Source organism: Dipodomys merriami, unplaced genomic scaffold (assembly GCF_024711535.1).
Source record: "Dipodomys merriami isolate MVZ:Mamm:240054 unplaced genomic scaffold, mDipMer1.0.p SCAF_435, whole genome shotgun sequence".
Taxonomy (NCBI): Eukaryota; Metazoa; Chordata; class Mammalia; order Rodentia; family Heteromyidae; genus Dipodomys; species Dipodomys merriami.
This window is the reverse complement of record NW_027205993.1, coordinates 664,366-677,675: the sequence shown is the minus strand read 5'-3', so window position 1 is coordinate 677,675 and position 13,310 is coordinate 664,366. Positions and strand designations below refer to the sequence as shown.

The following is a 13,310-nucleotide window of genomic DNA, read 5'->3' as shown; positions in this document are numbered from 1 at the left end:
ATTAAAATTTCAGAATTTCAAGTTCTGTGAAAATAATCTATCAAAGAATCCACAGCATCATTAAAATGGTACTATACTGTAATCTTTACTGCAACATCTTTGAGCTGTTTTTCCTCTCTTCCCTCTACCTTACTTTCCGGTAATAATTTATCATCAACTGGTTTCAGTAAGGAATTTTGTTTTGTCCCACAATTTCTAGAGCCTTCTCAAAACTTACTTACATTGAAAATTTCAGCTTCCAGAACAGAAAATGAAGCTGGACACTGGTGGTTCACACTTGCAATCCTAACTGCTCAGGAGGCCAGGATCCTTAGGATCACAGCTAAAGGCCAGCCAGGGTAGAAAAGTCTGCTAGAGTCCTCCTTCCTCCCCCCCCCCAAAAACAGAAAAGGCTGGGCTAGAGGCATTGCTAAGGTGGCAGAGTGCCCACCAAGAAATCAAGTTGAATGAGTACAAGGCCCTGAGTTCATAGTTCAGAAATGCCAAGGAAAGAAAAACAGAAGAAAAGGTACAATTTATGAAGCACCAAGGGTATGTTTTCTCTATTTGTTTTTCTTGCTCTATATTTACTGAAACACAAAATGATGAGAACAAGAAAAATGATGTGAACACAGGGGAAGCTAAAAGTGATTTAAGCTAAAAGACATTTAGAAATTACTACCATACACTAATGAGAGCAGAAATTAAATTTTAAAACCACAATGCTCAGTCTAAAATCCTAGAAAAAGTTCTTAGGATTGTTACTGATATATAACAAAGTGATCCTAAGAATTGAAACATGTTCTCTTTATTTTGTCAACTTCGTGGGAGGCTATAAAATTAAGTGGGCAGAAAAAGTGATCTAACCCAAGATTAAGATAAAGAGCATGGGAAAGATATAATTAAGGCAAATTTTAAAAACAGGAGACAGAATTTTAAATACAAGTCTAAACAGTTAAATAGCTGATGGGAACTGGTGAGTCAACTGGCTCTTCCTCATTCCACGTAAACCTATTCAATTTTCCTGAGTGACAAAAATTCCTTTCATTTCTAAGATGAGATCAGAAATCTATTGTCTCCCATGCTCTGACCAACTCCAAATGATATAGTAACCTGTGGCTCATCCTATTCAAAGTAGGCAAAACATTCTACATTGTGGTAGAAAAACACGGTCTGTTCTTCCTTCCTGCCTTCCCCTTTTTTGGTGAAAGAGTCCTGGTAATGTCAAACTCTATTGTCCTGCCAGCTCCCAGGTGCTTGGATTACAGAAATGTACCACCATGCTAGACAAACTTGATAGTTTAAAAAAAAATCATTATTTCCCTGTTTCAAGTGAGACTAAGTCAACAGTAAAATGTCTATAGAATTATTTTTAAACTGAACATTAGAGAAACTTGACAAAAATTAAGTTTCAAAAAGGAAGGAAAGGTGTCTCTCCTTTTGATCACCCAACTCTGTCTATGGGATTCTGCTTGCCTGCTTACTCAATAAAGCACTGCTAAGTTTTCTAATTTTTTTTTTGAGGGGTCCGGTCATGGGGCCTGAACTCTGGGCCTGGGCACTGTCCCTCAGCTCTTCAGCTCAAGGCTAGTGCTCTACCACTTGAATCACAGCGCCACTTCTGGCTTTTTTCTTATGTGGTGCTGAGGAATCGAACCCAGGGCCTCGAGCATGCAAGGCAAGTGCTCTACCACTGGGCCGCCTTCCCAGCCCCCTAAGTTTTCTTTAAAAAAAAAAAAAAAAAAAGGAACGGGAAAAGGAAAAAGAATAGGGAAGGGAGAAAAAGCATCTCAAAGATCTTAAACTCAAAATTTCAAACTCCAACCTAAGATTTCTCCACAGATATGTAGTACCATTTCTGAAATAATTAGGGAAAATTTAAAAAGGAGAATGGGTATTTTTTTTCTAGAATCCAGAAGTTCTGATTTCTAAGTCAGCCTACTTTTCAACACTAGATTCTTTCATTAAAATGTGAGAAATGTCTCAAAATCCATCTAAGCAAGTGCTGAAAAGTATCATGTGTTAAAAATCTTTCAAAAGCTGAGCATCTGGTGAAACTTGCCATGGGCCAAACATCTAAAGAGAAAAAAGCTGGACCAACATCTTCAGGAGCATATTACTATGTCAAAAAAATATAATTTAAAAGATCTCCAAGTCATATGATTATGGCACACAGACTAAGAACATGACTCAGATGCAGCCAGCTAAGTTCTTCCATAAGAGACTGGACAGTAAATACATTAAGGCTTTTTTGGACATATATTCCCTGACACAACTATTTAACTGGGATTTTAGTGGAAAAGTGCCACAGGTAATACTTATTGGATGAATTTGGCTGTATTCCAATGAATTATTTAATATAAATCCTGACGTGTGAATTTCATGTATTATCAGAATACTATTCTTCTCTTCATCTGTGTCTAACCATTTAAAAACAAAAAACATTATTGGTTTATGAGCTATTTAAAAAACAAAAAACAAGGCTGGGAAGGTGGCTAAGTGGTAGAGTGTTTGCCTTGCATGCATGAGGCCTTGGGTTCGATTCCTCAGCACCATATATGCAGAAAATGCTGGAAGTGGCACTGTGCTTAAGTGATAGAGTGCTAGCCTTGAGCTGAAGAGCTGGGACAGCACCCAGGCCCAGAGTTCAAGTCCCATGACCAGCAACACACACACACACACACACACACACACACACACACACACACACACACACACACACACACACACACACACACACGTTCAAGTCCCATGACCAGCAACACACACACACACACACACCCCAGGCCCAGAGTTCAAGTCCCATGACCAGCAACACACACACACACACACACACACACACACACACACACACACACACACACACACACACACACACACACACACACACACACACACACACACACACACACACACACACACACACACACACACACACAAGCAATGGGCCACATTAGGCCCATGGATCAGTTTGAGAACCCCCAACCTAAAGTAAATCAAGCAGAGAAATTTAAACTAATTTAATAAAGTATCAGCTACAGAAAACTGGTAATGGTGAGGATTTTTTCTTTTTGTGCCAGTACTGAGACTTGAACTCAGGGCTTTGTGCTGTCACTTAGCTTTTCTGCTCAAGGTTGACACTTTTCTACTTGAACCACATCCTCTCTTCAGTTTTTGCTGGTTAATTAGAGATAAGAGTCTCAGGGGGCTAGGAAGGTGGCTCAGTGGTAGAACACTTGCCTTGCATGCCTGAGGCCCTGAGTTCAATTCCTCAGCACCACATAAGCAAGAAAAAGAAAAAAGCTGGAAGTGGCGCTGTGGCTCAAGTGGTAGAGTGCTAGCCTTGAGCTGAAGAGCTGAAGGACAGTGCCCAGGCCCAGAGTTCAGGCCCCACGACCGGACCCCCCAAAAAAAGTCTCAGGAACTTTTCTGCCAGGATAGCTTCGAACCATAATCCTGAGATCTCAGCCTCCTGAGTAGCTAAAATTATAGGCTTTTTTTTAAAACTGGACAAGAGGAGCTCTAATTTAAAAAAAAAGTTTCTGACTCTATAGATAAAAGGCAATCAGTATGCTTTCTAGGAACAAAAATGTAGTTTGTAGGGAGCTGTCCTATAGTTCATGGAGTTCTCAATGTAGAAAACTGTAATTCTTTCATGGCTTTATACAAAAACAAAGGAAACAACAACTTAACAATCAAGTCAAGGGTAAGAAGGGCAATAATCAGAGAAGCAGATCTGCAAACTCCAAACAGGCTACAAATTCAGAGACAGGTTATAAATGGTGACCTCTGAAGATGAAATCAACTGATGACAGCTGTTATGCGCAAGTGACCTAAATAAAGTAGTTTATTAACCTCTAAATCTCATCACACACACAAATTCTGAAATAAATTTTATTTTAGAAAAAAAAATCATATCCCTCTGTGGTAATGTCATAACATCATGGAGGTCCACACAGAGAATGAAGAAAAACAAGCCAAAGATTTTTACAATGTTTCTCTCTACAGGTCAGGTGAAGTGGTACCCTGGCCTATTTAGTGTGCCTATCTTGTCTAAAATAAGCTGGGAAGGTGGCTCAGTGGTAGAGCACTTGCCTTGCATGCCTGAGGCCCTGGGTTCGATTCCTCAGCACCACATAAACAAAAAGAAAAAAGCCGGAAGTGGTGCTGTAGCTCAAGTGGTAGAGCACTAGCCTTGAGCTGAAGAGCTGAGGGACAGCACCCAAGCCCAGAGTTCAGGCCCCATGACCGGACCAAAAAGAAAAAAAAAAATCTTGTCTCCTTGGACTCTAACCAATCACTTCTGGAATAGAATGGCTGCTCAAGATGTTCCTACTGGAAATGAACACTCTGGGCAGAATATCCCAGTGTCACTTCTGCCTTGCTGAAGGCATGGTAGTATGCATTTATAATCCCAGCACTTGGGAAGCTATGGTAGAAGGATCACAAGCTGAAGGATCGCCTGTTCAACAGAGCAAACTTAAGGTCAGCCTTAAAAGATAAAATAAATTGGGCTGGGAAGGTGGCTCAGTGGTAGAGCCCTTGCCTTGCATGCCTGAGGCCCTGGGTTCGATTCCTCAGCCCCACATAAGCAAAAAGAAAAAAAAGCTGGAAGTGGCACTGTGGCTCAAGTGGTAGAGCACTAGCCTTGAGCTGAAGAGCTGAGGGACAGTGCCCAGGCCGAGTGCAGGCCCCACAACCGGACCCCCCCTTCCCCCCCAAAAAAAGATAAAATAAATTAAGAAACTGTGAGCCAAGTATGAAGGTAGTACATGCCATTTCCCTCAGCACTTGGGAGACAGAGACAGAAGGAACCTGGGCTACCCTTGGGTCTCTTTTTGAGGGGGTGAGGGGAAGCTGGGGCTTGAGCTCAGGACCAGGGTGCTGTCTCTTTAGATTTTTTGCTCAAGGCTAATGCTCTACTACTTGAGCCACAATTCCACTTCTAGCTTTCTGCTAGAGAAAAGTCTCACAGACTTTTCTACCCAGGCTGGCTTTGAACTGTGATCCGCAGAGCTCAGCTTCCTGATAACCAGGATTAAAGATGTGAGCTGTGCCTAACTCTTTACTGCAGAGGGTTTGGCAGTCAAGGACACTCTACTCTGGAGCCAGATGGACAAATCCCTGCCCCACAGTTTTTTTAAGGTTTCCTATCTCTGAGCTGCTTCATCTTGTGAAACAGATTAAAAAGGGATAGATCTCCAAGAGTCCCTGGGAAGATTTAAAAAAGAGAATGCATATGAAGCACTTGGAGGAATGTCTGGCACTCAGTAAGTAGTAGCTCTTTGTTATTACTATCTTTGTATAGTTTATTATTGTTGACTATAACAATGGGGATAAACACTTTTTCTGAACTCCTTGATCCTGACAATATTCCAGACTTTCATTCACAACAATTTTCCTCTATCAGAAGCATTCCTCTTAAGATATTACTTTAATTTCAATTAAACACTCCAACCAACTTCTTGACAAGTGGGGGGGGAGAAGCTGCATGTCCACACAGGTACACTAATACTAGAGCTTGAACTCGGGGCCTAGGTGCTATTCATTAGCTAATCACTCAAGGCTAGTGCTCTACTTAAACCACTTAAACCACAACTCCACTTCCAGCTTTTTGGTGGTTAGAGATAAGAATCACAAGGACTCTCCAGAGTAGCTAGGGTCATAGGCAAGAGCCACCAATGGTTGGCTTGAAAATGTGTGTATGTGTGTGTGTCTGTGTGTGTTGGTCCTGGGGCTTGAATTCAGGGCCTGGGGCATTGTCCCTGAGCTTTTTTTGCCATAGCTCTTCTTCTGGCTCTTTGGTGGTTAACTGGAGATAAAGTCTCATGGACTTTCCTGTTTGGGTTGGCTCTGAACTACAATCCCTCAGATCTCAGCTTCCTGTGTAGCTAAGATTACAAGCATCAAACACTGGTGACCGGAAAAAATCTTTTTTTCTTCTTCTTTTTTTTGGGGTAGATCATGGGGCTTAAATTCAGGCCTGAGTGCGGTCCCTGAGCTTTTCTGCTTAAGGCTAGTGCTCTATCACTTTGAGCCACAGTGCCACATCTGGTTTTTGGGTGGTTAATTGGAGATAAGTTTCATGAACTTTCCTGCCTGGGCTGGCTTTGAACTGTGATCCTAAGATCTGTCTCCTGAGTAGCTAGGATTACAGATGTGAGCCACCAGCACCCGGCAAAAATCTATTTTTTTCTTCTTTTTTTTTCTTTTTTTATTGTGAAAATACCATACAGAGGGGTTACAATTACATGGGAAAAAATATTTTTTAAAGCTATTAAAATGTTGACTTTTTATGTGATTCCAAAACATTTTCATTATCCTGGTCACAAACCAGGATAATGCAATTTTTACAAACATACTTTTCATTCTTTTTGTAGTAAGGATGACTCCTATATTGTGCAAAGATCAAAACTAGTCATATCTATCACATTTAACTCATTTATTTACTCCATAAACATTTGGGGGGGGGATGGGAAATAGGATCTTATATATCCTAGGCTGACCTAGAACTTGGCAATTCTCCTGCTCCATCTTCCCAAGAGCTGGGATTACAAACATGTGCTATTAATCTCAGAAAGTAAACTGTGTGGGGCTTTTTAGTTTATCTTGTGATGCTGGGAATACAACCCAGGGCATCATGTATCCAGGCAAACACTCTAACATTCACTGAACTACTGCATCCTCTGGCCTACCCTTATTTCCTTTTTTTCTGAGATGAAGTCTCACTATATTACCTACGCTGGTTCCTAATTTCTGAGCTCAAGTGATGCTCTTGCCTCAATCTTCCATGTAGCTGGGACTATAGATATCAAGAATGCATCTGCTCTCAATCAACATTATATGCCTTCTGTGTGGCAGACAGTATTCTAATAGCAGTGACAGTGAGACAGCTGAAATGCAAGCCCTACTTTCAAGAAGCTCATGGCAGAATGAGCGGAAGAGTTAAAATGCAGAGTGAGAACATTCTGACTTAGGTGCCAAAAATCAAATAAACTCCTAACTAATGTGTTTCAATGAAGATGATGATACAAAATAATGACAAGGGTGACCATTAACCCTACAGAGACCCACACGCCTACCTGTTAACATGCTCCTCCCAGTCTTCTGGTGGGGGAGGGGCATCTGCATCCGTCCTGGCAAAGATGACATGCCTTTCACACTCGTTCATCACACTGCGTGCCTTCTGATTGTCATAGAGTGGCATAGGAGTTGACGTGACGGTCTCCACATCTATTGGGATGTCTGATTCACTGTAAACAGGTGAGGAAATAGGACCAGGCCACCCATACTTCACACAATACAACTGTCTAACAACCATTTTCATCTTTCCCAAACTTGCCTAGACCTCTGCACTTTTTGGTATGTGCTATAGGAACACAGAGTCATTTTAAGACCATACAAAAAGTGACAAAGCAGCTATTTAAAAAGACAAATGTAAGCTATATGTTAATGACTGGCTTTAAATTAACAAAATCAACCAGAATGAAAAATTAGTTGTTCATCACACTGATCACATTTCAAGTACTCAGCAGATATATGTAGCATCTGCCTACAAAAGGGATATCACAGGATTAGAACATTTCTTACTACTGCAAAGATTTCTGCTGGACAATACTGTCTAGAGTTTTAAATTATTCATAAAACTTTCCTTTTCTGCTAGCAAATGAACTGGTAGTTAATTCTATGCTTGTAAAGTCTATAGTTGTCTAAGACAGTACACTTGGAATGCAGACACCTTAACTAACTCATTTTGTACAGATACTAAAACAAACGAATATAAATGGAAAAGTGAATCTAAAAATTGACATTAATGAAATTCAAGGAGCCTGAGGTTTCTTCCTCACTCACATATCATTTCACCAATGCCTTCACTTGACATACTATGTCAGTCACACTGGTCTGTGGTAGTCTATTAAACGTACTAACTTCTGGGACTCAATGTTTTTATTGCACACATTCTCAGTGATTAGAACAATTACATCAATATGAAATTAAGCAAAGAAATATGTACATAAGATCTGGTGGTGGGCATTATCTTTTATTTTCTCTGGGCCAGACATTGGGCTAGCATTTAGACAATACTATTATAATCTATTTTGAAAATTCAAAGTGATCTTTCAAAAATATATAATTCATTTCAATGACTTCTTACCATTCTTAGAATCAAATAGCTACATGAGGTAGCCTCTGCCAACTTCTATCTCCCACTTATAGCCTTCCACCAGATTCCGCCACAATGACCTAAAAAGAGTTACTACAATATGCCAAATTTCTACGTGCAAGGCTAATATACGAAGACAAAGGCTTATCTGAGAAAAACTTTTCTAAGTATCAGACCAACTCTACTGAAAATGGACATACAAATTTCAATGTCAGCAAGAAGCTTTTCATTACAAGAAAAAAGTATTTTTGAATTCTACTCTAAGGAACTTTTGAGTTTATTCCAGGCCAGAGGCATCAGAATGATGCTAAAGTCACAACACCAAAAATCTAAAAAGCTTACGGAAATGAAATAAAAACCACTGTTTTACACATGCTAAAATTACAGCATAGTTCTTCTAGCTAACCCCTGGAGACTAATGGGAATGGGGAAGCATCTAAAGAAGCAAAATACCAGACTTCTAGTCCCTAACAAAACAAACCTGTGGGGTTGGGAAGGTGACTCAGTGGTAGAGTGCTTGCCTTGCATGCATGAGGCCTTGGGTTCAATTCCTCAGCACCACATAAGCAGAAAAAGCCGGAAGTGGCGCTGTGGCTCAAGTGATAGAGTGCTAGCCTAGAGCTGAAGAGCTGAGGGGCAGTGCCCAGGCCAAGAGTTCAGGCCCCACAACCGGCCAAAAAACCCAAAAAACAAAAAAACAAACCTGTGCTTGAGAAAAGATAAAATATAGGCAGGCATCAGTGGCTCACACCTGTAATACTAGCTACTGAGGAGGCTAACATCTGAGGATCAAAGTTCAAAGCTAGCCCAGGCAGAAAAGTCCTCATGAGACTCTTATCTCCAGTTAACCACCAAAAAACCAGAAGTGGCACTGTGACTCACAGTGGTAGAGCTCAGAGACAGTGCCCAAGCAAGCCCCATGACCAACAAAAATAAAAATAAAAGATTAAACATTAGATGAGATTGAAAACAAAATCCTTCTCCAAAAGTTTATAATTAAGGACACAAATTGATCGTAAGAATAGAAAATATCACCAGGCACCAGTGGCTCACACCTGTAATCCTGGCTACTCAGGAGACTGAGATCTGAGGATTGCGGTTCAAAGCCAGCCTGGGCAGGAAAGTCCTTGAAACTCTTATCTCAAATAAACTACACAGAAAACTGGAAGTGGCGCTGTGGCTAAAGTGGTAGAGCACTAGCCTTGAGGTGAAGAGCTAATGGACAGCGCCCAGAGTTCAAGCCCCACATCCGACAAAAAAAAAAAAAAAAAATCAGAATAATTCATGGTAGCTATTCTGTAATAAGGTAAGGAATGAGGGAAAACAATGTTTGGAGAATTCCCTCCTAACCTTAGGAAAAGCAAAATGTAAAGTACTCTAAGAAAGCTGTTTCTGCCTGTTTTGCTGCTGTCAAAGCAAACCAAATGCAACAATGAAGTTGACAGGGGTCCTGGCAATTTTTCACAACTCAACTTTTCAGACTTTCTCTTTACTTTCCTCTTTCCACACAAGCCCTATAACTTAAGTGGAATGGGTTGTTTGCTTTCCTTTGCACACCTTATTTTTCTAACTCTTGTTAGATATCTCTTGTACAGGTCTACATTTTGGTCTGATATGCTTATGTTGCTTAAGAGAAATGCCTGAACTAAACAGCCAAGCTTCTTATACGATATCCCCCAATCATCTAAAAGAAAATCCTCTCCAGTCCCTACCATCTGATTATTGACCAATTGAAGCAGCAGGCAGCCCTTAGGCAGGAAGCCCAAACTCACATGGTATTCTCATGTTGCCGCCTTGGTGTAACAAAGAGCATGCGCGTGGGGCGGGCACTACTGGCATCTGGGTGGGCACTCCATGGCTTGGCATAGCTATGGTCCAGAAAAACGAGGTCCAGCTCCCGCTCGTGCACTGAAAGCTGGAAGAGCAGTGAGGTGCCCATGCGCCGAGCAGAAGTCTGGAAGTCCCTCTCACCGCCCCTGTGGGCCATTTCAGAAGAGGGGCAGCTGGTCAGAGCATGAGTATCTGCATGCTAGTCACCTGCAGTGAAAAGTTAAATGTGTCAATTTGAATATTCTAAATGTCACCCAACTTAGAATCTCTTAATCTGCTTACTTTGGTGACCCATTGTCATAGATGAGTACCTGCTATATAGAGAGCACTTGTGCCTAAGATCCCACACCACAACCCTGAAGAGGATGAGACCATGAATTCTTCCTTACTCAAAAGCTACAAACCGCCGGGCGCCGGTGGCTCACCCCTGTAATCCTAGCTATTTTGGAGGCTGAGCTCTGAGAATCCCGGTTCAAAGCCAGAGTAGGCAGCTAAGTCCGTGAGACTCATCTCCAATAAACCACCAGGAAACCGGAAGTGGCACTGTAGCTCAAAAGCTGAAGAGCTGAGGGACAGCGCCCAGGCCCAGAGTTCAAGTCCCACGATCAAAAAATAAAAAAAGCAGGGGCTGAGAAGGTGGCTCAGTGGTAGAGCGCTAGCCTTGCATGCCTGAGGCCCTGGGTTCGATTCCTCAGCACCACTTAATCAAAAAGAAAAAAGCTGGAAGTGGCACTGTGGCTCGTGGTAGAGCGTTGGCCTTGAGCTGAAGAGCTGAGGGGCAGCGCCCAGGCCCAGAGTTCAGGCCCCACGACCGGACCCCCCCCCCCCCAAAAAATAATAAAATAAAATAAAAAAGCTACACACCCAGGTAGCTGGAAGCTGAACAGACACCACAGTTCACAAAGACCTATCTATACGGACAATAAACTTGTGGTAGGCACCACAATTTCCTACATTTGAGTAGAGAGGATCTGGGCGAACAACAGTAATCTTAGATGTGAATTCTTCAAAAAAAAAAAAAAAATCAAGTCTCTTATTTCCATTCTGTGAAAAGAACGTGACCAAGCCGGGACGCTGGTGGTTTCATCTTATAACTCTAGCGACTCAGGAGGCTGAGATGGGAAAATGGTCATTGGAAACCGGCCCAGTTCATTGAGACTCATCTCCGGTTAATCACCTCTAGCCTTGAGCAAAAGAAGCTGCGCGGGACAGCCCCCCAGGCCCTGAGTTCAAGTCCCAAGACCAACAAACAACAACACTGGGACTGGTACCAGAAACACACACACACACCAACACACACACACACACGCACACACACACCAACACACACACACACGACGAGAACCAGGCGCTCCTGGGCGCCCCCAAAACAACAGGGCACCGTGTGTCGCGGGGGTGCGCCTCACAGCAGGGACGCCCGTGCTCCCCTCCACGTCTCCCCCCACGGTTATTCACGTTCAACAAAAGTTTTGCAACTCCTTCATTTTGGAACCACGAAAAGGAGAGCCGTCCCCGCCAGGCCTGCTCGGAGGACGCCCGGGAAGGCCCCGCTCCCACCGCCCAGGAGGGGCGATGCTGCCAGGGCACCTCAAAAACCTCAGAACCGCCAGGCTTAACGCGCCGTCTGCCGACCCCGGCGGTGGCTCCGGGAACGACTCGGCCCCGGTCACCGCGAGTTCTCGGCGGGGACGAGCCGCCCGGCGCCCGCCTCCCGCTGCCCCGGGCCCGCTCCGCGCCCCGAGTCCCGGCGGCCCAGACGCGGTCCCCGCGCACCCCCCGGCCCCACACGCGCGGCCGACCCCGGCCCTCGGCCGCGGCCTGCGGTCTCCGCATGCCGGGAGAACGCTGAAGCCCTCGCCGAGGCCGCCACCCGCCACCGACCGCTCCCGCCGAGGCCGACCCAGGCCTCACCCGCAGTCGGCCCGCCGCGCGCTCGCCCGGGCCGGACCCCAGCGCGCGTGCGCGCTACCGCCTCTGCGTCTAGGGCCCCGAGTACCGAGTAAAATGCGGAAACAGATTACAGCCTGGGAAGCGAAGGCAGCAAGCGGCAAAGCCAGGGGTGGATTTCGCCCTGGGGAGAGAGGAACGGGAAGGACGCCTGGGTCGCCCAGGGAGTCATTTCCGGCCTCTGTATTGGTTGTGGGGGTGGTGGGGCGGGGAGGGAGCCTGGGCCGCGTGGCTCTGACAGCCCCCGTGCAATCATCGCCGCCCTCATTCCAGTTGCTTTTTTTTTTTTTTTTTGCCATTCCCTTACCCCTCTCAGTTGCTTTCCATCCTGTGCCCCACTACCCCAGAGACAGAGTGATGAAAGCAGGGTCCAGAACCACCTGCATTCAAGCCGCCCGTTTTAGTGAATGCACTCATTCATGTGAATGCATGTATTTTTTTTTTTTTTTTGCCAGTCCTGGGGCTTGAACTCAGGGCCTGGGCACTGTCCCTGAGCTTCTTTTGCTCAAGGCTGTCTCTATCACTTGAGCCACAGCGTCACTTCTGGCTTTCTCTGTGTATTTAGTACTGAGGAATCGAACCTGGGGCTTCATGCATGCTAGGCAAAAATGCTCTCCCGCAAAGCCACCTTCCCAGCCCCAAGAATTTACTCTTTAAGCCAGGCACTTGGTGGCTCATGCCCATCAACCAAGCTACTCAGGAGGCTGAGATCTGAGGATCTCAGAAAGCCAGCCCCTGGCAGAAAAGTTCATGAGGCTCTTATCTCCAATTAATCAACAAAATAACCAGAAATGGAGCTGTGTCTCCAGTGGCCAAGCATCTTGAGTAAAAATGTCAAGTGAGAGTTCCAGGCCTTGAGTTCAAGCCCCAGTGCCAGGGAAAAAAGTCCTGATTTCTCTATATCTTCCCTCCAATGGCTTTGCTTTATTTTCTTATCTAAATTGTATGACTTTGGCAAGGACTCATTCCAGATACCTTGCTTGAATAAAGAGAAAACATAACTTTTTATTGTTCTTATAAAGGTGATGTACAGAGGGGTTCTTGTTTCATAAGTCATGAGTACATTTCTTTTTGGATAATGTCACCCCTTCCCTTGCTCTCTCCCAGGTTTTCCCTCTTATCTGCCCACAAGTTGTACAGTTTATTTTCAACATAGTGTCTACTGTTGCATTTGTTCACCCTTTGTCCCTCAATTTCTGTGCTCTCTATATACCCTCCCACAAAGAGAAATGAACAATCAAGACAGGAAAAGAAAAAAAACCCTTTGTTCTCATTTCATGGAATTCATTTCAATAAATATTATTTTATATGATCAGAGGCACATGGTGCCTTTGGGTACCTCCCCTAAGAGTATCCTCCTTTGGTCTCACTGTGTGCAAATGGAGAAAAC

At 43.9% G+C, this 13,310-nt stretch overlaps 1 protein-coding gene across 8 annotated transcripts in view; it reads right to left on the bottom strand.

Annotated features, from left to right (window-relative positions):
• The window catches only part of LOC138807824 (KAT8 regulatory NSL complex subunit 3), a 44,972-nt gene extending 33,012 nt beyond the window's left edge, over positions 1-11,960 (bottom strand). For 2 of the 8 annotated variants that reach the window (XM_069993611.1, XM_069993613.1), the window contains exons 1-3: positions 11,885-11,960; positions 9,916-10,180; positions 7,062-7,232 (exon numbers count right to left, since the gene is read on the bottom strand). In XM_069993611.1, coding sequence (XP_069849712.1) covers positions 7,062-7,232; positions 9,916-10,130 — 386 coding nt within the window. In that variant the 5' untranslated portion in view covers positions 10,131-10,180; positions 11,885-11,960. Of the gene's footprint in view, positions 1-7,061; positions 7,233-8,134; positions 8,224-9,915; positions 10,764-11,884 lie in introns of those variants that run through there. The other 6 variants (XM_069993615.1, XM_069993616.1, XM_069993617.1 and 3 more) reach the window with 6 other exon arrangements.
• Positions 11,961-13,310: the final 1,350 nt, after the last annotated feature.